Below are 23408 nucleotides of genomic sequence, written 5' to 3'. Positions count from 1 at the left end.
AGCAATATATCTGTTCATTTTTAAGATGCCACATTAATCTTTGTTTTGTTCACAATAAAATTCTTTACAGTTCCATTGGACTCTGGTGTTTTTGCTACAAGCGAATGTGGCTAATTATCTGGAATCTGATGGGAGAAGGAGAGAGAGCAGAGTTTGCATTAGAGAGAAATGAAGGGCTGAGTGTAATCTAAAAAGAGGTTTTGTGGTGGTGTGTAAAACATGTTTTGTGTGCACACCATATGCTGCACAAAACCAATTTATTGTGAACTGAGAGCCATTGCCATTGTTCACACAATCATTCAAATCCAAGTTTAATGTGGGTTAACAACATAAGCATGATTGTGTGAACCCGCAGCATATGAGGATACCAAATGGGGTATTGGTGGCTTGTTAACAAGGTTTGGGACAATAAATAGGATGGCTTGGTAGTTTTTGTTTCAGAGTCAAACATCAGAAAAATGTACGAGTTTAAGAAGTTTTAATTCACTGTATTGTATTGTATATTTGACTCTGTATTGTGTATGTACAGATCAGGGTATTTTTCAAAATGCTCCTTTGATTATGGAAATTCCTTACATGAATTCCACTGTGTCTCATTTTTTCAGATCCACCTAAAATCCACCTGGATGGGCTTGGTGAAGGTAATACAGTGACAGTCGTAGCAGGAACTAAGTTACGACTTGAGATCCCTATCTCTGGAGAGCCTGCTCCCAAGGTTATGTGGAGCAGAGGGGACAAGGTACAACTACACTCTAGGCCTATATCTGTACTTTGGTGTTAAGCCTTCAAAGAAATGTGTTTTTATTATCTTTCATATTAGAGGGCCTCAAGGCTGTTATCTGTAAACCAGAGAGCTGTTATCTGTAAACTTAATTTGGTTGGTTTGCTTTGTTTTCTTAGCTTGCTTCTTCTTCATTGTTTACTTATCCACAGACACTCATAAGCTCTCTTTAGCGTCTTATCTTAATGTACTCAGTCTTCTAATAACAAGAGCATCCCCATAAAATAGCTCTGCTAGTTGTTCAAGTTTAAACTGCTCAGTTTAGTAAATTCCAAGGTAAGAGGCTTGATTTGAGAAGGAAAAAAACCAAATACAAAATATAAAAGCCTGAAGCTCAAAAGCTTGCTGCTTCTCCACCTTTCCCCTGACATCATTTATTCTAACATGTCTTTTAAAATACTTTTACTATCTTAGATGCCTTATCTTTCATAACAAAATATGCATTTCTGTGGCATAATGGCTTCTACCAACAGTGGAAAAGGGCTATTTGCCTACATGCCCTGCTTGTGGGCTTTCTAGGAGCAACTGGTTGGCCTCTGTGAGAAACAGGATGCTGGACATTGCTGGAATAGAGGGGCAATTGGTCTGGTTTAGCAGGGCTCTTCCTTTGTCCTTAACAGAGGCATAACTTTGAACTAAATTTTGTGGGATTTATTGTAGCTTCCTTCCTAAATTTCTGTCCTTAAAATAAGAGGTTACCTGACCTACAAAAGTCCCCCTGGGGGTGTGTGAGCCAGCTTGATTCGAACCGCAGTTCCCCAACATAGCTATATTGGTGTTGTGTGTGCAGCAAGTCCATTCTGTGATACTGCCTGTCTGTTGCAATTTTATTCCACGAAATAATGACAGGTTTGGGGACCATCTATCTATATAATACGTAAGGTAGAAAGAAGGGTGAGAATGTAGCAAGGCTGTGACAAAAGAAGGATGAGGTATTGATTAAAGTGAGGCAAAGTATAACAAGAGGATGAGGTGGGTTAAGGAAGTCTTGAAAATGCAGGTGGCCTTCACTATCCGAGTTCCTGGCACCCACGGTTCCGCATATCCGTGGTTGGGTCATAAGGACCCAGTTTCTTTATTGTGGTTTTAAAAATAGGCAAAATTCACCTATCTGCGGTTCCTGGGTGGCCAGAAATGACTTTCAATGTAATTTCCAATCACCATTTTGCAGCACAGAGTCATTTTGCGACTTTTTTATTTTTAGAAATCCCAATAATTAAAAAATAATAATCTCAAAAATGTGGAGGATTTGTGGGGTTGGGGGCAGGCAGCTTTCTGGAGAGCTGGAGGCCTGGAGAGGAAGATACTATGCTTTATTCCCTTTATTCCTGCTTTTTTGGACCTATTTTAAGCTCAAGGAACCTAACCCCCCAATTCCCATTGACTCAAGGTTTTGTTTTTTGTGGTTTCTGTATTTGCGCCTATAGGCGAGAACAGAACCCCCTCAAATAACGAGGGTCACCTGTACTTTGACAGTGCAATCCTATGCATGTTTACTCGGAAGTAAGTCCCATTGATTTCAGTTTGGTTTATTCCCTAATAACTGTGGGTGAGGTTGCAATTTAGCATTCTTTATGGATGGTTCCTTGTTTGTATTGACATAGTTTATTCTGTAGTGGCAAATTTGTTGTCCATTGGACCTCCACATGCCACCTGTCAGGGCTGTGCAGCCACTGTGTGCAAAATGACTATACGGCATCTAGTGACAGTCATGGCATGGCACTCAAAAATGCCAATAGTCTGGGCATTACCAAGCAGGACAAAACCAATTGAGCTCCATATAAGGATTTTTCCAAGGTGTACTGTTTAGATAGTTGTAATGTAGGATACATAGCTGCACAGATTTCTTATTATATAACATGATTTGTTTCTGATTTGCCAGGGCTGCTAATTTTCAACCTCTCAGATACTACTTCTGTCTCTCTCTCTCTCTCTCTCTTTCACTTCTTCTTTTAACAACAATTCCTAGTGGCTCATGGATCCTGCAAGCAGAATACGGGGAGAGAGCTATCCAGACAGCAGTTGCTTGGTGATCGATTCAGCTGAAAGGGAAGACTCGGGTGTCTACAGAATAATGCTAAAGAATGAGGCTGGAGAAGACACAGCTCACATCAACATCAAAGTGGTTGGTAAGTAATTCTAGGACAAGGCTGGTATGCTTAGTTCTAGAACCACTGATCTTTTCATGTGTGTGTGTCTTTCCAGTGTACAAAGTACTTCATTCATAACTTCACCATGAGTGGCTTCACACAATTGCCGCCAAGTTGGTAAGCCAGGAAGTGGAGGTTCTCAGTGAACACAAGCTTCTAATAGGCGTGTCATGTGGAGCTGTCAACTGCTGGTTCCTACACCACATTACTGAGATTTGCCTGACTTTGGTCACCAAAATTTGAAGTTGGACAAAGTTGGGAGATTCTTGATAACACAGTGTGGAACTGGAGTTGGAGGCTTCACATGACAGGCCTGCTGCGAGTGCACACTCCAGTACCCGGCTTACCAACCAGTTGCCAGTTTAATGACTTGGTGGTGATCATGTGAGGCCACCCAATGACTCTCTAAGTTAAAGTAAGGGAGAACGATATTTCTCAAGGCCAGCAAATGAACTTTTTTGTAGCTGAGTGGAGATTTGAACCTGGTTCTTCCACACCTACGCCCAATAGTCTATTCACTATACCACAGGTATTTCTGACATACTAGAATAAAAAGCTTGAAGACTGCAGCTTGTCTGTAGAAGATATCTTTTTTCCATTTGGTGGAATCCCATTGTATAGATGATCACAGAGGGCTTGCTTGTATGCTAATTATTTATTATTTATATTTATATTTACATTCCACTCTTCCTCCGAGGAGCCCAGACATAACATAGTTAAGTTTCTCCTCACAACAACCCTCTGAAGTAGATTAGGCTGAGAGAGATGTGACTGGCCCAGAGTCACCCAGCAAGTATCATGGCTGCATGGGGATTTGAACTCGGATCTCCCCAGTCCTAGTCCAACACTCTAACCACTACACCACACTGGCTCCAGTACTTTTCTGGGTGCTTTCTGAAGAAGATGGTAGAAGATCTACATGTTGGGAAATGAAAACCCTCTGAAGGATTTCATAGTTATAAGTTTTTTTTAATTTTGCCACACTATGAAAGACATTCTGTTAGATATAACAGTGACCATCTACGGAACATATTAAAAGTCTATATCTTAGACTTGGTCATAGTCTACCTTTTATTGAATAGGGGTGAGTGGGTTTTCTCCATTATAGCAATGATTAACTTCTTTGCTGCACGGTAATATTAACAGTTTTAGTGGAACAAAAAAAGTTCAAACAAATATAAATTTATTTATTTGCAACAGATATTCCTGACCCACCTGTGGCACCAAATGTGATTGAAGTGGGAGAAGATTGGTGTATTATGACCTGGGAACCTCCAGCAAATGATGGTGGATCCCCAATCTTAGGTAAGTAGATGTATCATATATATGAATGTTTGGAGGTTTGGTAGAATCTACCATAGGTAGGACCTTATATCTCCTCCTCCTTTCTCTCTATTAATGTAAAAAACAAAACATATGATGTGACATCATTGCAATCTGAGCTTTCCCATCCTAGTTCTAACTGTATATGTATCTGATCGTAATAAGTGACTTGACTTGATTCTAGCTCTAGTTTATCAGTTACAACAAATACGAAAATGTATATACTACCTTTCAACAAAAGTTCCCAAAGCGGTTTACATAGGAATGAATGAATGAATGAATGAATGAATGAATAGCCCCCCTCTTCCCAAAGGGCTCACAACCTAAAAAAGAAACATAAGAAACACCAGCAACAGCCACTGGATGGATGCTGTGCTGGGGATAGATAGGGCCAGTTGCTCTCCCCCTGCTCAATAAAGAGAATCACCACTTTTTAAAGGTGCCTTTTTGATCACTTAGCAGGGGAAGTTTATCAGTTGCCATTTTGCAGGGGGTGGAAAAGTTGGAGTGTGATATTACATCACATATTTTGCAGAGAAGAGAAGAAAATATGAAGCGTGTATGCTTTCAACAGCAGTCATGTAGCTCTCATATCATCTAGTATTGCCTTCACTTGGTTCTATACAAAATTATCTGCATGTAGGAAAATATATATAAAGTACTCTGAGATGACTGAAAAATATAAGACAGGTACTCAAACGATACAAAATAGTTTGTGACCAATTTGCAGGAGAGGTCAAAAGAGTGTCTCTGTCATACAGAGACATATTTTTAAGCAGAAGCATTTCAATACAGGGTTTCTGCTTTTCCTAAGGAACATTTTTGTATTCAGATACCTCTGTACTGACCAGGTTGATCAAGTAATTACTATGGTGTTTGTATTTGCTCATTTTAGATGTGCTGGGTCATTCACTAAAGCTATTATGTTTTTATTGTTTAGGGTATTACATTGAAAGAAAAAAGAAACAAAGCTCCAGGTGGATGAGACTGAACTTTGACCTTATTAAAGAAACAACTTTTGAGCCCAAAAAGATGATTGAGGGAGTTGCCTACGAAGTCCGTGTGTTTGCAGTCAATGCCATAGGCACTTCTAAACCAAGCATGCCTTCAAAGCCTTTTGTGCCACTGGGTGAGTAGATAATATACTTTAACATGTAATCACCCTTATCCTTTATGCTTGTCTATGACTGTAATAAAGATTAATTGATTGATAATATACTAATATATGTGAATGTTTAGATGATCAGATCATTAGTGAAACACCATTATTTGGATTGGGTACTATAGTACAAGGCCATAGGTACCTAAACTCACAGAAGGAAGACCACTGTCCTCTTACTCATTAGGACTGTTCTCATGACCATCATTTTCAAGGCAGGAGGCAGTAAACCCAACTATTCTGGCTCATGTGGAGCCACAGGAATCCTGCCAACCCAGTCTTTCCAAATCTCCATAGCCCAGATCTCCTATCCTGCTCTAAAAAGAGGTAGGAGGACAGCAGAGCCCTCTTACCTTGATTGGAAAAGTGCACGCAGCATTGTACGCTGTTTCCGGGATCCAGTGGCCATTAAAACAACAGAGCACTGTGGCCACAGGGGCTTCCATCTGTGAATGTGCTGCTCTGCAAAGCACACTCTATGGTACTTTCCCCACAATGTTTTCAATAGGGCTGGGCCCGCCTCTTGCCCCTTCTCAGCCAATCAGAGGACATCTAATGGTGTAATGAAGGTTTCCAGTGTACTGCTGGCATAATGCATTATGGGTCATCTTTTCTGCGGACCCAGCTCCCTATTTCTGCAATGGAGACATGGATGCTTCAATCATCTGGGTGGTGGGCTTGCAGAGCCAAATGGAGACTCTGCTCATCTGACTGCAACAGGGTAGGAGATCATCCCCCTCAAAACCACCCCCGTATGGTTGTTTGAATGGGCCAACTGTTTCATAGTGGACATCAACACTCCAGGTGATGGTAACTTATGTCACTTCTGCTTGAAGAGGCAATGTACCCAGCTCCTTTCCTGCACTTTGGACATACATATCCACTAGCACAACAAAGTGACTTATGCCAGTCTACTCAACTCATGTAAAAATAATCTCTGCTTCAGCATAATTATTATTGATTGAGGCTGTTCTCACAAGCAGCCAAGACCAGGCTAAGGTAGTGAAGCCTGGGCTTGGCTACCCGTGAGAACCAGCAGGAGCCAAGCAGCTGCCGCTGGTGCCATGGCAGCAAACTCACCTATGGAGCCTGCCATTTAGCCAAGGTTAAGGGCACGAGCATGCCCTTAACTTAGGCTGACTGCTCATGTGTGAGTGCCAGTTGCTCCCAGATGATGCTGGCACAGGAGTGGGCTCAGATCCTCACAATGCACTGCACACTAGTTTAAAAGTGCACTGTGGGATCTCCAGGGGTCGGAATATGTTGTCATCCTGGCCTCTGGAGCTCAAGGCACGCAGCACTGCTCATCTGGGAGCACGGTCCGCACTCCCAGCAGAAGAACTCGGTCCTTTGGGAGGGAGGGGGAGTTAAAAACAGCCGTCCCCCTGCACTCTCCCTGCCTGTTCTTGTCGATCGTGAGAATCACCCCACTATATAACATTCATGATAGTTACATGCAAGTTTTTTCATGAACCAGTATTGTTGGGTGGGTGAGGATGTGTGTGAATCCATGTTTTGTAGGCTACCACATCCTGTGTATTATCTCAGTTTCACAGTTTCTTAGTATAAAAGTTGGCACCACATTAAACATGAGCTAACCTTTGTACTGCAGTTGTACAATTTGTGGGCCAGACCATTTGTGGGTGCAATTCAAAGTGCTGGTGCTTACCTTTAGAGGCCTACATGGCTTGAGACCTGCAGATCTGAAGAACTTGAGACCACCTTTTGGGGCCCTTCTCAGGGTGCCCCACAAGGCAGGTGGCAATTGGCGAGACAGTCTTCATGGTTGTGGTGCACTGATTATGTACCACATAATCCCTAGGGCGGGCCTCATCTGATGCCAGGTTGGTGCCCTTTTAGCACCAGACAAAGGCCATTTTTGTTCTGCCAGGCATTTTAATCTGTGATGGAAAGTGAGCATTTAATTCTGACAGCTTCTTCTCTACTGTTTTACTCTTTGTCATGTGTCTGTTCTTTTATTGTTGTTTTTAAGCCTTATTGTTGTAAGCCACCCAAAAATATTTCACACTGAAGGGCAGGATATAATTTTTAAAAATAGAAAAATACCATGTCCCTTAACTTTATTTGGACAAACCTCTGGCAATGTCCCTTGGTCCACTCATCATCAAAATTTATTACAATCTTAGATCAAACTTTTGTCCGCTCATAGTGCTCCTTTTTCTCCATGATAAGCATGTCAATGTTTTTAACGTCGGAATTCTTAAAATCTGATGTTGCATGGGTCCACTGTCTGGAACTGCAGGAGCTCAGCTGGTATCCTAAGGGTATGAGTCTGATCTAGCCTAGTGAGCTACCACGTTTAGAGCTCTCTTCAGGTGCAAAACAGAATAAGGGTGTGTGATTTCAGCTCTTGCAACTGATGGACAGTATGAAACCTATGAGCCACCTAATGGGGCAGTGGGGAAATGCTTGACTAATGAGCAGAAGGCTGCTAGTTCGAATCCCCGCTGGTACTATATTGGGCAGCAGCGATATAGGAATATGCTGAAAGGCATCATCTCATACTGCACGGGAGGAGGCAATGCTAAACCCTTTCTGTATTCTACCAAAAGAAAACCACAGGGCTCTGTGGGCACCAGGAGTCAAAATCGACTTGACTGCACACTTTACTTTTTACCGTTATGAAGTCTCTAAACTGGCCAACACTGTTTTAAATACTAAGAACCTGGCCTTTTGCCATTTGCCTGGTCAACAGAGTAGTATCTTCCCTTCTTGCTGCACTTCAGCCTCCAGCTCAGTCCACTGGCCTTGGAGATCTTGAACTGATAGGTCTAGATTCAGATACTGTCACCAACTGACTAAGCTTGGCTGATACTACCTGATCAATTATCTCTCATCAATAAGACAAATTGGCTTCCCACCCCCACCCAATAGAGAATAGAGAAGAATACAGCAATACAGACACAATTTAAGGTTGTATTGCTAACACAACTGCTTCCTTTCTTCCTTTTTTCCTTCCTTCCTTTCTTTTTTAAGCTGTCACCAGTCCACCCACCTGCCTGGCAGTTGATTCCGTAACAGATACTACAGTTACCATGAAATGGCGGCCACCAGACCAAATTGGAGCTGCAGGTTTAGATGGCTATGTTATAGAATATTGCTTTGAAGGAAGTAAGTGACTTCTGTGTTGTACTTCTGTTAGGTAAGATATGTCCTACCTTTCTATTTGAGAGATATTCCCATTCACACTGAGGCAAATGTGTAAAATATGAGAATTTTTTGAAGCAATGTACATATTCTTTCCTATGTAGTCCAAGTTTTCCTGTGTCCAAGTTGTTAGTCTTGCTGTTTATTGTTTATTTTTAAAAAGGTCTAGATTTCCAATTTTTATTTCAGACCTATGTTTTATAATCTAGAAATCTTGAGGGATTGGATAAATATGTTACCATAATATGTATCATGTTTGCATTCAGTGGAAATCCTGGTCTTCTATGTTTGAGAAAGGACGAAAGAGAAAAAGAAACATGAATGAATTTTCTTCTTATATTTGTATGTGTAGGATATGAAGACCTGCAGATTAACTGGTATCCACATACCCATTTCTTATGTAGTGAATTCATTACAATTTGGTATTTGATGTGGGCCTTTTACATTTTGGTGTGTCAAACTGGTCTTGTGAATGTTTCATACATGTCCAGGCAGTGATTAATCTTGGTTCAATATTCTCTAGAATGTTTTCAGTTGTGATCTGGACAGACAGTGAATCATTCATAAGACCAGTTCAACATGGTAAAATTGACTGAAAAGGGCAATCATAAGTCATTTTCACTAGGTTAAAAAGTGGTTATGTGAATTGTTCCTAAGGCAAACCACTCTGGTACAGGATAGTCCATATCTAGTAAGAGCCACTCCTCACTAGTTTTTTGAATGTCAATTGAACATGTTGACCCAGATTTTGCAGATCAGTGCAAGGCATACTTTTCAAATGCTCAGCAGTCAAAGCTAGTGCTGAATACGGTATGGCAAATACATTGGCTGATATTTGATGCCATGAAATAAAAGCCATTGTAAACTATACTTGAAAATATTTTTCAGTTTCCCACATAGGGTTAAGTGGGAGCTAAGCATTCTTCAGGATCTGACATATAGAGCTCAGTAAGGCTAATGGTTTGAATATGGAATGGAAGAATAGCATGACAGCTTTAAAATTGTGATTTATTTATTGAGTCTTTAATCCAGGTTTTTGCTTGTTTGTATGAAAGCATCTCTAGCATAGGCAAAATACCTGTGAAAAGTAAGGGGTAAAATTAAATATGTGAAAAAAGCTGAAAGAGGAATTATTCTCTCCATATAGACAAGTTATCTGTTCTCCCCAACCCATGAGAACACAATGAGATGTTTACTTTGCCTCATTTTTTAGTCCTGGTAGGCAAGCCAATGACAGAACCATCACACAACTGCCAAGTTGAATATGGATTTATTTAACCCACATCTGGCTATATGTGAACTGGGCCTCTGTTATGTAGAAGCCATATTATATAATGGAGATTTTCAGTGTGTACATGTGGATCACATTTCAACACTTCAGTCTGTTCCCACTGGTTTCCATTTCTCAATAGCCTTGTTATAAGTAGAAATAGCAATTGGTCTGTGGCAAAGAGCAGTGGATCTTGGTGTCACCTGGAATCGGTAAGGAAATCAGACATTGAACAAAGAGCAAAAATCCAGTTAATGTGCAGAAATGACTTTACCCCCTTCATTTTGTGCTATCTAAGGAACAAAGGCTGACACCTAGAGCAACAAACTACTCACAGGACACTGCTCTCGCACAAAACATGTGCTAGCTAGTTGTGCTATCTGGAGTTTGAGTTCCAGATGAGTGTTGGGCTACCACAAGTATGCTTGTGGTTGTGCAATGACAGTACAGTGCATGTCCTTTGAGACATTTGAGCAAAAGCATTATCGTGCAAGAGCACAATTCTTTGAATATCTGTTTTAGCACAAATTTGCTTGCTCCGCCAGTGGTTCATTGCTCTGGAAGTCAACCAGTTTTTCTAGGAAATTATCAAGAAAGGCTATCTAGTTCACCATTAGCTTAATTTGAATTATTTTATTGGTACAGCTAGCATATACATTCATAGGACAAGAAGACTAGATAGGTGCTTTAGGGGAAGTAGCAAGTGGAGCAAAGAGTAGCCTGCAGAGGAGTACCAGACACCACTGGGGGGAAAGAGATGACCTCCAGTGCCTACTTTGTTGTCCACAACCATTGGTTCCAGTGCTCACCCCAGCAGGAATGGTGAAGAGCAGACTCCCTGTCTTTCAGATAAAAGGGTTTTGTGGGGTGGATCACATCCTAGAATATGGATAGTCCTGGCAGCACCTTGCAAGCCCTCCCTACTGAATCAACTGCTTAAGAGCATTAAGATATTTTGATTTATGTGCAGAAGGTTTTGTTTATTGGGATTTCAATCCCTCCCCATGTTGCCAGCCAGTTGTAATATGGGACCATTTAAGAAATTGGGGGTGGGGAGAGACCCAAACAGATTCTCTTTTTAAAAAAAACCCAACCTGGATAAATTAGCCAAATCATAAAAACCTGGCTAGATATTTCCAGAAACAAGAGAGTTGTATCAATTTACAAGGGCAGGGGGAAGAAGATCAAGAGGAATACATCCACAGGTTTTGTAGGACATTGATTTATTCTTGATATCTGCTCAATGCATTGTGGGTGAATTGCACTTAGCAGTACCCTGTTAAAGGTACAATATATAGCTATATTGTACTTTCAAAATGCATCGGGTACAATGCAGAATAAATCAATTTTCTGTGGAAGTGTCTTGAAATGCCATACTTCAAGTTCTTGGGAAACTGAAGGTCAGTTAGATTCTTTACAAAACTGTCAAAGAGAAGTAAGGGGGCAAAGAGAAGCAAGGAGGCACTGCAACAATCAAGCTTTTAATTGGGACAGTGTTTTTTGCTTGATTAATCAAAGTTGATTCACGTTATCTTTTCTCAGGCAATAATGTGGTGAAGTCACCACAAGTTGGCTTGGGGCATAGTAATCTGGTGTTATAATGGGCCTGATGGTTTGGTTTTGTTTTGTTTTGGGGTTGTTTTTTTTAAAAATGGTGTCTCATTGCATTCCAGAACACCTTTGAAGAAATGTGGCTGTGTTATGCTGTAATCTTGACACATGTAGGAGGAACATTCATAGGATCAGTTCACCACATTAAAAAAGCCAACTTGTGGTGATCCACATATAACCACCATGTTAAAGAGGGTGCCAGTCAGTTCTCAGGACACAAATGCTGAAGGAGAATGCTTATATGCATGTGAATGGTAAATTAGCAATAGCGGGGAGCAAAAATTTCAGGGTGCAGCAAATCAAATTTCCTTGTATACTTGTTGAACAGAGCAAAATCTTTACTTTTTTCTTCCAGACAGGCATAAAAGCATTAAGAAGATATCCCAAAATGACAGTGATTGTCTGCCATTTTGGTGCTACCCACCTCAGATAAAATACAACGGCAATGTATTTTACAAACAATATTGTGTGCATTCTGTATATTCTACTTATGCTTTGCATATCTAGATATACACCTATATATACACCATGAATGTCAGTCATGTATATATTGTAAACCTGTGGAAGAAATTTTTCTATAGAATGTAAAAAATACTTGATGTTTACCACTATATCTCTTGCTCTGCCTTCTCTCCTTTCTTTATTCTATCAATATCTGAATTTCTCTGTTCTTCATCTTTTTCCAGTACCTTTCCTTCAACTAATTTTTCTACAAAGTTTAATGTTTTGCCTGGATCTCCAAGTACTTTCTTTGACTGTCAATCTTTCAGCTGTCACTTTTTAAAGTTCTACCTTTCTTCTCTTCTGCTTAATTATTGTATCAACTAGTAATATTTTCTCTTCTCTTCTCTTCTCTTCTCTTCTCTTCTCTTCTCTTCTCTCTCTCTCTTGTTTATTGCCCTTGAATGGGGTATTACTAGGGCTGCTTTAATCAAAGGCAGGGTATGTTCTAGAAAAATATAGAGGATGACCTAGGAAAAACAGACAAACATTATGGCTCCTTTAACATTATTAAAGAATTTTCTCTGGTTTCAGTAGAACTAATATTACATTCCATATACACATAAATGTATGGGATTAAAGGATCAAGCATCAATTGTAGACTTAGTGACATGATCATATATAATTCATATATAATGATTCACTTAATTCATTCCAGGCATACATTTATTGTACTATGAATCAGAAGTTTCGAGGAGCTGAAAATAATGGAATGAGCACCTAGATAATTAGGGACTCCTAACACTCTTTATCATCTCAGAATAACTGTTATCATAAATGCTAAATAGGTAAGCTGATCTGTTTTGTTACACTTCCTTCTGTAGGAGAAGAGCTTTTCCAAACTGCAACTGAATTCAGCTTTGCTACACTTTGGCTAGGTGGGAGTTCATACGAGGAAACTATTTACATCGATGTCAGGACAGCAACAGAAAGTGCCATTCATACAGCCAATGGCATTATTCAACTTTGCTCCTGGTGATTCGCAGTTATTACACATTATATGTGTCCTAAAAAAGTAGCACTGTTTTTAAAAGTGCTCAAAACAGCTTAACTTTAGGCACTTTGTGCCACAGTAAAGTTGCCCAGCTGGGAAAACTCCAGGAGTGTGAAAGCTTTTTAGTTACACAAATCTTCATCAGACAGAAAACAAACTATTGTAATAAAAAGATCCTCTTACCTATTTTGCATTTCTGATTCTCTGGGACCAATAACACAAAAATCTACTACAGAATAATAGGACGTTTTTTAAAGGCATATAGTGACCTAAGTTTGACCCAACTTAGCAAGCAAAGGAGTGTGCTAAAATATTGTTGTCTTAAATCAGCAACCTCTGAAACATCTGTAGGTACACTTGACCAAGTGAACAACCTCAAGTAAAATGTGTACTCCATACCTTTTATTTTCCCAGTTTGGTTTCTGATCCTGGAAACATGTATTCACAGGAAGTTAAGAATTAGGGCCTTAAAACAAAATCTAGCAACATAAGACATTACAATGGACCCTACTGAAATACATGTAACCACTCTGCTATCAGCTGGTCCTAGAAACCCACTTCCCCACAGTGCTGCTGCTGTCTCTAGTGTTCACTTCCTGCCCATTTTATCATCCAGTAACATGTCAGATTGTGAAACCTATTGAAAATGTTATCATTATTTTCATGTGGCAAGACACACTAACCCTCAGATACATTTTTAATCATAGGCTCTCCAGTGAATCACTTCTGCTGTGTTCTATTATGGTGAATCACTTTTGCTGTGTTCTATTATTATCTGTCTAAAAGACAGATCAAGAGGCAACAATGAAAGCAGCTTTGCTTGTGGTACCCAATCAGTTGATCACAACTATAGTCATGCCAGAAGTCTTTCAGATAGCTTTGTATCAACATATCCCTCCGCACTGCTATTCTTCTCTATTTCTTCTATTTTCCTTTTTCTTATTCTGGGCTAAACTTTTTAATCTTCTCTTCCTGTTAAATCTTCTCCTTTTTTCTCAATGGATTTCTCCTGCCTTTCTTTTTTCAAATTTCTTCTCTTTCACTTTCTCTCTGGATGCTCAGATATAGGCGTCTAAAAGGCTCTTCTCCCTATGGCTATAAATTCCCATATGTGCTTTCCAAATCATTTAGGTCCCCAGGCACCCACTACAGAGGGCATGGGAGACAGTTGTACACAGCAAAATAATAGTGAGGAGGCGGACGGGGGCCTGACGCAGACTGAAGAGAAGACACCCAAACCCTGTGAGTGTTCAACATCATCCTTCCCCCCTCCCGTTGTGACATTTCCCCTTAATCGGTTACTGGAGGCTCAGTCTGATGGAAACCAAGAAGAGAACCAGGCAAGCAACTGTTTGCCATGAGTAGAAGTGGTTCCTAAGAAGTCCCGTTTCCTCCCACACATACATGCATGCACAAATTTAATTCCACTGTCTTCCCAGTTCCTCAATCTTCCCAAAGCTCTTCTTCAAGGTGCAGTACATATCTCTGTATACTTACTAACAGGGAGTACTAACTACTGACTCATCTCTTGCCTGTGTGAAAGTGGGTGTCTCTGAATTAATTGTAATGATGGACTCTCATAAGGTTTATCGGCAGAAGTATATGATGGTGAATTTCTGGAAGCAACCTATGACCTGGAAGGTACAGTATACAGTGAAGATATTTAAACAATTGAAATTGAATTTACTTTTTTTTTTGGTAAATTGAAATAATTTTCTTATTGAAATCTTATACTTTTTCCAACAGTATAACTGAGCTTTTGGGGAACACTGTCTACTATATACTCCTGCAAATATAAAAGAGTATTTGGGTGACAGGGGGAAAGTTCAGGAAACTGAAGCACTATTATTGATTTTTGTATTACACTCAGCTCTTTTTTTATTTTATTTTTTGGGTCCTCATAAAAGACAGCTGGTCTTGTGGTAGCAAGCATGAATTGTCCCCTTTTGCTAGACAGGATCTGCCCTGGTTTCCATTTGAATGAGAGACTACATGTGAGCACCATAAGACATTCCCTTAGGGCTACTCTCATATGAGCATCTGCATGCTTGTATGCAGAAGGCTCTAAGTTCCCTCCCTGGCATCTCCAGATAGGGCTGAGAGAGACTCCTGCCTGTAACCTTGGAGAAGCCGGCTGCCAGTCTGTGTAGACAATACTGAGCTAGAAGGACCAATGGTCTGACTCAGTATATGGCAGCTTCCTGTATTCCTAAGACCTGTGAGGTAAGTCATTACTGGTTCTCTTTCACAAATGGGAAACTGAAGCTGAGAGAGAAAAGCTTGCACAAGGCTAGTGGTTTTATGGCTGAAGTAGGATTCAAACTCGGGTACTGCATGTGCCCAAATCCCATGTTCTGCCTACGAAAGGCACTGGCTCTCCACTCCAAGAATACTGAAGAATCCATTTCAGAAATGAATGTGGTTACTTTCTTCTGCCAAGTATGCATTATTCATAGAGCATGCACAACTGTGTATTATTCTGTCTCTATGAAAATGCACTCCCCCTCCCTGCTAAAGTTCAGTAATGGACTGCTTAATATATTGGCACTGAGGTTTTTTGTGATTCCGGATTTTTCTGTTACGTACGATGCATGATTAATGGCTGCCTGTTTTTCTCCAGAGCTCTGGCTCTGAGAAGCAACTAGCTTTTTGATGTTATCTGGATGAAGGCTAATCCAGAGGCTCCTTGCACGTGCGGAGTTCTGATGTTCACATGAAGCTCTCTCACACAAAGACTTTCTCATTCAGTGCTATTTTCAGGGGCAGCTGCCTGCATTGCACCCCCATTTCTGCATGCAAAATTACCTTTGACATTAATGTGGGGGAGGCATGTGCTTGCTGGTCGCTCCAACTACACACTGGAGCACCCACAGAGCTCCAAACCAGGTTCTATTTGTATACCGAAGTACATATGGTATTATGACCTCACTGGCATCCGAGGATAAGTGTCAGCTTGTCTTCATGTAATGCTGAAGATTGGTTGCAGGTCAATCCCGATATAGGAGGTGATTTGGCACTGCCTGCTGTTGGAAGCAGACTGGTGGTTCCATTTCTTTCTCTGTCACATGTCTCTGATCCTCCAAAGAGGATCTAAGAGACACAAGGGCAGTTGACACAATCATGATTAGGAGAAGTCTCCTATCCTAATTCGGAAGCTGTGCATGCCACCGTTTGTCAGTCATCTGTCAGTTAAGACCAGGGTTGGAGGCACACTGTGTGCTCATGTGCTAAGCAACAGCTGGGTTGCAGGGTTTCCCCTCCTACCTCATTCAGCAGCTGGAAACAGCTGCTGGTTTGGAGGGAGCCCTCCACGTTCAGTGCTCCAGCCTTGGTTTTAACTTCTCCTCTCCTAATTAGGATTGTGTGAACTGTCCTACAGTCCTTTCAGGATGACTTCTGTGAGCGTAGGTTGCTAGTCGCTTGCTTTGTTAATTGTAATTTTTGACCATGGGAGTGTTTTGCAGCTCGGTCCAGAAACAATGATGGTAATATGGAAAATGAGCACTTTATTTAGCATTCATTTATACAGACTTATGAGAGCAGAACAAAGTTTGCATAAGGGATCTTTCCTGCCCCCTGAGTCATCCCAATGAGTCCCCTGAAAAGCTATTCCTGTGGGTCAGGGGGTCCAATGCTGTATAGTGTTGCATGGGGGGCTGCAGTGGGAGGAGAGATCCCCAGACATTAGGGTCATTCACACAACCATTCCACCTTGTTTGGGGGGTCGGCTGGCATGGAGGCAGGCTCCTCCCTGCCTCCCCGCTGACCATTGCAATTCTCCAGAAAGCTCTGCCACTCACTCAACACATGAGCCATACTGCAGCGAGCAGTAGAGCCAGGAGCCAAAGGAGCAATTCCTCCGGCATCCCACAATTCACTGTGGCAGGATTGGGGGATTTCCCCACTGCTGGGCACTCCTGCCGCCCAACTCTGTGGCTTTTCAGGCTGCAGGCAGCCCGAGCAGCCACATGACCTGGGAGTGAGGTAGAAGGGTGTACTAATCCCGCACATGACCTGGGAGTGGGGTAGAAGGGCGTACCTGGGAACAAAACCTGGGCTACCCTGGGGCAGAGCACCAGGATTGCGATCAATTTCTGCACTCCACATGACCAGCCCTAGCCAGGTAGAGCTGTCCAAGCCTGAGTAGGACTGGCCATGTGGAGCAATCCAGGGGCCGATCCTGATCCCGGCACTCTGCACCAGGGTAACCTGGGTTTTGTACCTGGGCTAATAGTGATAATAGCGAAGTAGGGCTCACCCAAGTAGGTCTGCCCAAGCCTGGGTAGGGCTGGTCATGACCTTATTGGGTGCAGTCATCTTTCAGACTCAAACGCCACATAAAGACCTGTCAAATGTTGCACTCCATCAGTTACAATCTTATAACATAAATCACGGCTAGTCCACATGCTATATTTGGCACTTAATCCTGTATGCAGGGTTTGGCAATACATCAGATGTTTGTTTTACAGAATGAGGAAGTATGTGCTTGCCAGGAGCTCCATGTGCAGACTCACCCATAGAAGACCCATAGAACTCAGGAATCCGGTGTCATCCGTATATGGGCTGGCACCCAGACTGGTCCTGTGCTGGTGCAGCCTTTGCCTGACACCACACCCATGAGGGGGGAGGGACTATTTTCTATCCATCCCCCAGGGTCATATTTTCGGGAGGCACCGTGGGTTTCAGAAGGAAGGGAAGATGGTGGCCCGTCCCACCTTGTGAGGTGGTACAGCTTTAGTATGAATATCAATATATTGCTAGTCCTGGGTGTTAGCCATGGTATTTATACTGGGATTAGGCTGCTGTTCCAAGATTACAATTTACAAACATTTTTCAGAACTTGGAGTTTTACATAAAACTGAAATTGTGTTTGAAGATAAATGTGGTGGCAGGAGAAGAGGATTAGCAAGGGGTAGCAGAGATGTCTGCATACATGACTGGGAGGGAGCTGTTATAGGCAAGACACAGAAGTAGTGGTGCCAAACAATGTGTGTTGTTGGCAACCCCCTTCATCTCTAGAAATCATTCCCAAACTCATGAGATCTAGCAACGTCTTCTTTCGCAAAACAAAGAGACAAGAAATCTTTAGGATTCAAATTGTGCACCAACTATTGGATTCCATGTGGAATTCTGTTATTGCAGTTAATGGCTATTATATTACTTGTACGCTAGGGGGTTAATACAATAATCCTGATGACCTGTTTTACAATTGCTTTCAAATACAGGTGAAACTCGGAAAATTAGAATATCGTGCAAAAGTCCATTAATTTCAGTAATGCAAATTAAAAGGTGAAACTGATATATGAGACAGACGCATTACATGCAAAGCGAGATAAGTCAAGCCTTAATTTGTTATCATTGTGATGATCATGGCGTACAGCTCATGAAAACCCCAAATCCACAATCCCAGAAAATTAGAATATTACATGGAACCAATAAGACAAGGATTGAAGAATAGAACAATATCGGACCTCTGAAAAGTATACAGTGTACTGTGCTTGAATGGCCAGCAAACTCACCTGACCTGACCCCATAGAGAATCTATGGGGCATTGCCAAGAGAAGGATGAGAGACATGAGACCAAACAATGCAGAATTGCTGAAGGCCGCTAATGAAGCATCCTGGTCTTCCATAACACCTCATCAGTGCCACAGGCTGATAGCATCCATGCCACGCCGCATTGAGGCAGTAATTGTTGCAAAAGGGGCCCAAAACAAGTACTGAATACATATGCATGCTTATACTTTTCAGAGGTCCGATATTGTTCTGTTCTTCAATCCTTGTCTTCTTGGTTCCATGTAATATTCTAATTTTCTGAGATTGTGGATTTGGGGTTTTCATGAGCTGTACGCCATGATCATCACAATTATAACAAATTAAGGCTTGACTTATCTCGCTTTGCATGTAATGCGTCTGTCTCATATATCAGTTTCACCTTTTAATTTGCATTACTGAAATTAATGGACTTTTGCACGATATTCTAATTTTCCGAGTTTCACCTGTATGTATTTTGCACGATACATCATCATAATATATCAGAGAGCTAAGTGGCTTAAGCTCAACATTTGGAAGTCACTTTCAGAGACGTTTCTGTTCATTGACAAATTAAAGTTGGCACAATCTATAAACCCCTTATTCCACTCTAATCTCATTGACTTTACTAAGACTAAATTAAACTCTTCTACTCAGGTAGAAGAGTTGTAGGCTGCCATATAGGATATCCTGCTCTGTTTTTCTCAACAACAGACATGGGTTAAGATTTTTAAAATTGGGAAATAATGATTATCTTTTGAAAATCAAGTAACATTTGCTTCTTACAGTCTGCATATAACAAGAACTAGTGGTTTGACCACAAACGTGCCAAATAGTTTAAGGATATGAAATGTATTCAATTTGTTGCACTCTCAAAAACATTATTTTCCCCCATATTGGTGGTTTTCTTCACAGAGCTATGCTTCATGTATATAACCCTCAATGTTCTTCCATTTCTCCCCCTTTTGCTTTTATCCTACTTCAGCGGAAGAATGGATCGTGGCCAATCCAGAGCTAACCGACAAAACAAAATTCACCATTACTGGTTTGCCAACTGGATCAAAAATCTTTGTCAGAGTAAAAGCTGTGAATGCTGCAGGTCCCAGTGATCCTCGGATGCACCCACAACCCATTTTAGTTAAGGAAATTATAGGTGAGACAGGCAATTTACCTGTGACCTACTTGAACATGCATTTCCTGTGACTCATGTGAGCATGCATCTCATTAACGTACCTGATTTTTCTTTGGCTACTTCCTGTGTTATCTAGACTTTACATGTCCTCTTCCCCCATCTATTTTATAGTCACCTGCACTGGATTCCATCTGGCCAGATTTGAAGCAGACCATTGAATTTGTCTGTGCATCCTGTCCAATTCTTTTCTGTAGATCTGGGTCATTCCTTCCCAATGGACAATGAATGGACTGTCATGTTCACATTATATGCAAATTTGCAATGGCTTCTTTAAAAAAACATTTGCATTGAGTGAGGCCTTTGCCTTGGTGGCCAAGGGGCTTGGGCTGGAAAAAGCAACTTGGAAGTGGCAACTCTGTACTATAACCACCCGCATAGATCACAGGAGCAATGGCAATAGTTATTCCCACTGATGAGAATTGGAACCCTGGGATAAAGACCAGACTCTAGTTTCTGTGCCCATCTATGTAATCAAGCTGCAATAACATTATGCACATATTTGAAATTTCCAGATTTTGAATTTGAAATTCAGCTTTAAGAATATATTTTAAAGTCTTCCTGATGAATTTTAAGGCAAAAAAAAAGTATAATTCTCTTGTAAGCCACTTTGAACATATGTTGGAAGAGTAGCATATGCACTTTTGAAGAACTAAATAAAGGTCTGACACAATAAAAGGCAGCTCCTTGTGTATTTATTAACACATCGCACTAATTAATTGGTGATATATTTTTAAAATGTGTGGTTTTTTTTGGTTAAGAACCTCCAAAGATTCGCCTGCCAAGACACTTAAAGCAAACCTATGTTAGAAGGGTTGGAGAAGCTGTGAATCTTGTTATCCCCTTCCAGGTAAGGAAAAAAAGATACATTTTCTTATACTCCTGCTATTGTTAAATCAGAAATAAACATGAAGATACCATAATATTCTTGGTACAGCAGCATATACGATTAGACTTTGCAGAAATGGTTAATATTATGGGGATAATAGCCCTGGTTTATGTTACCAAGTTGTAAGGATTACTGAGAGAATGCATAAGAAAGTGGCTTTATAAACAGAACTCTCAGAGATAAATCACATTAGTAGTGGCTATAGTGGCTGACATGATCTGCAGCCTCAGTGGGGATGGGAGCCGCTAATGCTCTGCTGCTGTGGACATGGAAGCTGTGGCACCATTGAGAGAAATGTTTGGTTGCACAACCAGCATTGCCAACATTTCTCCCATGGAGGGCTTCCAGGCCATGGAAGAAAATGAAGTCAACACTGGTTGCACAACCAGTGCCCTCCCCTACAGTGCCACTGTTTCTGTGGCCACAGAAGTGGCTCCACAAATCACTCCCATCTCCATTGAGGCTGCTTATCATGTCAGCTAGTAGGCTTATCTCTGCTGATCACGGGAACATGACCTGAGGAATCTGAGTTACCACTGAGGCAGAAGGTCTCTAATCCTGAGCTAATACTTTCAGAGCTTTGTATGCCCACCTGCCAAGTCCTGCTTATAGTCCCATGTGCTTATACGATCCTCCCCTTCTCTGACAATTTTTTTAAAAAAATTTAAAAACCCATCTTTTTACTCAGGCTTTTTCAGCTTCTGGATAATTTATAAGTTTTAATTCTGTGCTGATTTTTAAATGGTTAGTTTTTAATTGCTTTTATGTATTTTTAGATGTGTGTTTAGCTGTTTTGTCATTGTGAACCGCCCAGAGACACGAGCTTGGGGCGGTATACAAGTGTAATAACTAACTAACTAATTAAATAAATAACTAAATAAATAAATAAATAAAAGCTGCTCCTCTATATCACCATCCCATTTCCATTGACCCTGATTCCAGGTGCAATTTTCATCTAGTGGGCAGCTGAATGCCCAAGTCAAATAGCATTATATACCATAACAAACTCTTTGCTAAAAGGAACCCAAAGTGTAATACGTAAAGGCTGTTCACGCACAGCCTAACGCAGGCTAGGGCAGCCTAGCTTTGGTTCCGCGTGGATCCCAGCGCTCCTGCCCAGCCGAACCTTGCTTTTAGTCAGGGTTAAGGGTGCGAGCATGCCTTTAACCTGGCTGCCGGGATCGTGTGTGTGCTTCCCCCAATGAACTGTGTCCATCCCACAGTGTACTGTGGGATACATGGAGGCTGGGGTGCATCGTGCAGCAGTGCAGATTGTGTGTGAGCGCAGTCCGTGCTTCCCACCAACATGGGATGCTCGTCTGGGGGGAAGGTACGTTTTGATCAGCCTCCCTTCCCCCACCCACCACGTCAGTAATTTAAATGCCCTTATAGTGTTGTTAATTCAGCAACAATCAGCTAAAATAATTAAAGTCAGTCTTGTTTGGATGATGATGACTTAGCAAGACCACATTTCTACTCATGTCAGACCATTTTGTTCACAGGAATGCTTTCACACTAAGCATATGACAGTACAACGTACCTGCATTACATACATAAACTTTATTACAGACTATGACCAATACAGAAACATAAGAAGAAAGAAAAAAGTACCAGTATAGTTATACAGATGTATATACAGTAATATAGTGAGGCGCTTCACACGATCAAGGTGAAGTGCCTAAAGGTGGTTTGCGGGGAGAACAGGCTTAGCCCGCTCTCACCGCAGACAGGCAGGGAGCCGTACCTGGGCAGTTGGATCGGCTGCCCACATGATTACTGGCTCAGTCACGGAGCCGGTAGGGGTGGCAGGGATCAGGGGCCACCCAGCCCCTGGAAGTCCCCGGATGCCCTACGCGAGTGTGTGGGGCATTCTGGGGAGCCTCCTGGTTGGGGGTCTCCTCGTGAGTTGCCGTGGTGAGGAGCCGCAATATGGCAACTCACAATAGTCAAAACGGGGTTAGTGGAGCACTCACTCCGCTAACCTATTTTGGGGGGGCGGGTGGCTTTGGGAAGTTTGCTGCCGGTAGCCACATGGCTCCCATTGCAGCACACAAACTCCCCAAAGCAGGTTAGGCTCCCTTAGCCCACTTTTGGGAGGTCGTGAGAATAGCCTCAGTAAGTTATTCCACTGTGTTAATCATTTAATGTTGCCACACATTTATCGCTATTAGACAGAACTTAGCCACATATTAGGTAAATTTGGCTTGATGGTCTGACAAAAGAAATGAAATGTATACTTCATCTTCTCTGCCTGGTATATCCTTAATCAGTGGTAAATTTATTTATTTAATTATTTTTACATTTTATATCCCGCTCTTCCTCCAAGGAGCCCAGAGCAGTGTACTACATCCTTAAGTTTCTCCTCACAACCACCCTGTGAAGTAGGTTGGGCTAAGAGAGAAATGGCTGGCCCGGAGTCACCCAGCTAGTGTCATGGCTGAATGGGGATTTGAACTCAGGTCTCCCCGGTCCTAGTACAGCACTCTAACCACTATACCACACTGGCTCCACACTGGCTCCTTAATTAATTAATTAAAATTAATGACTCATGCAAGTCCCTATAAAAATTGCAATATAATAAAACATGAACCACATCCTCTATGGCCTGTACATCACATAGGCAGTAGGGTTCCGGGTCGGGAACCTTACCATATCTACCATATAAAACTACTGAGAGCAATACATCAAAACGGGTTAGAGCAAATGCTCTCTGTTACTTAGGAGTAATTAGGGTTTGGCAGTAATCAGCTGACTTTTTTAAAAAAGGCAAATCTCCATATTTTAAGTTATTTTGGAGCCCTACTCATCTCCTGTTGAGTTACAACTAAAAAGAACTTTTTC

General features: G+C 41.5%; 1 protein-coding gene across 12 annotated transcripts in view; it reads left to right on the top strand.

Moving 5' to 3' along the window:
* MYBPC1 (myosin binding protein C1) overlaps positions 1-23408 on the top strand; it is a 130947-nt gene that overhangs the window by 79230 nt on the left and 28309 nt on the right. For 10 of the 12 annotated variants that reach the window (XM_053255296.1, XM_053255297.1, XM_053255295.1 and 7 more), the window contains 8 exons: positions 606-739; positions 2751-2910; positions 4132-4236; positions 5195-5383; positions 8411-8545; positions 14089-14199; positions 19475-19642; positions 20440-20528. In XM_053255296.1, coding sequence (XP_053111271.1) covers positions 606-739; positions 2751-2910; positions 4132-4236; positions 5195-5383; positions 8411-8545; positions 14089-14199; positions 19475-19642; positions 20440-20528 — 1091 coding nt within the window. The remainder of the gene's footprint in view (positions 1-605; positions 740-2750; positions 2911-4131; positions 4237-5194; positions 5384-8410; positions 8546-14088; positions 14200-19474; positions 19643-20439; positions 20529-23408) is intronic. The other 2 variants (XM_053255300.1, XM_053255302.1) reach the window with 1 other exon arrangement.

The sequence above is a fragment of the Hemicordylus capensis genome, chromosome 5 (genome assembly GCF_027244095.1).
Source record: "Hemicordylus capensis ecotype Gifberg chromosome 5, rHemCap1.1.pri, whole genome shotgun sequence".
In the NCBI taxonomy this organism is placed as follows: Eukaryota; Metazoa; Chordata; class Lepidosauria; order Squamata; family Cordylidae; genus Hemicordylus; species Hemicordylus capensis.
The sequence above is the reverse complement of the archived record's forward strand: the minus strand, read 5'-3'. Positions and strand labels throughout refer to the sequence as shown.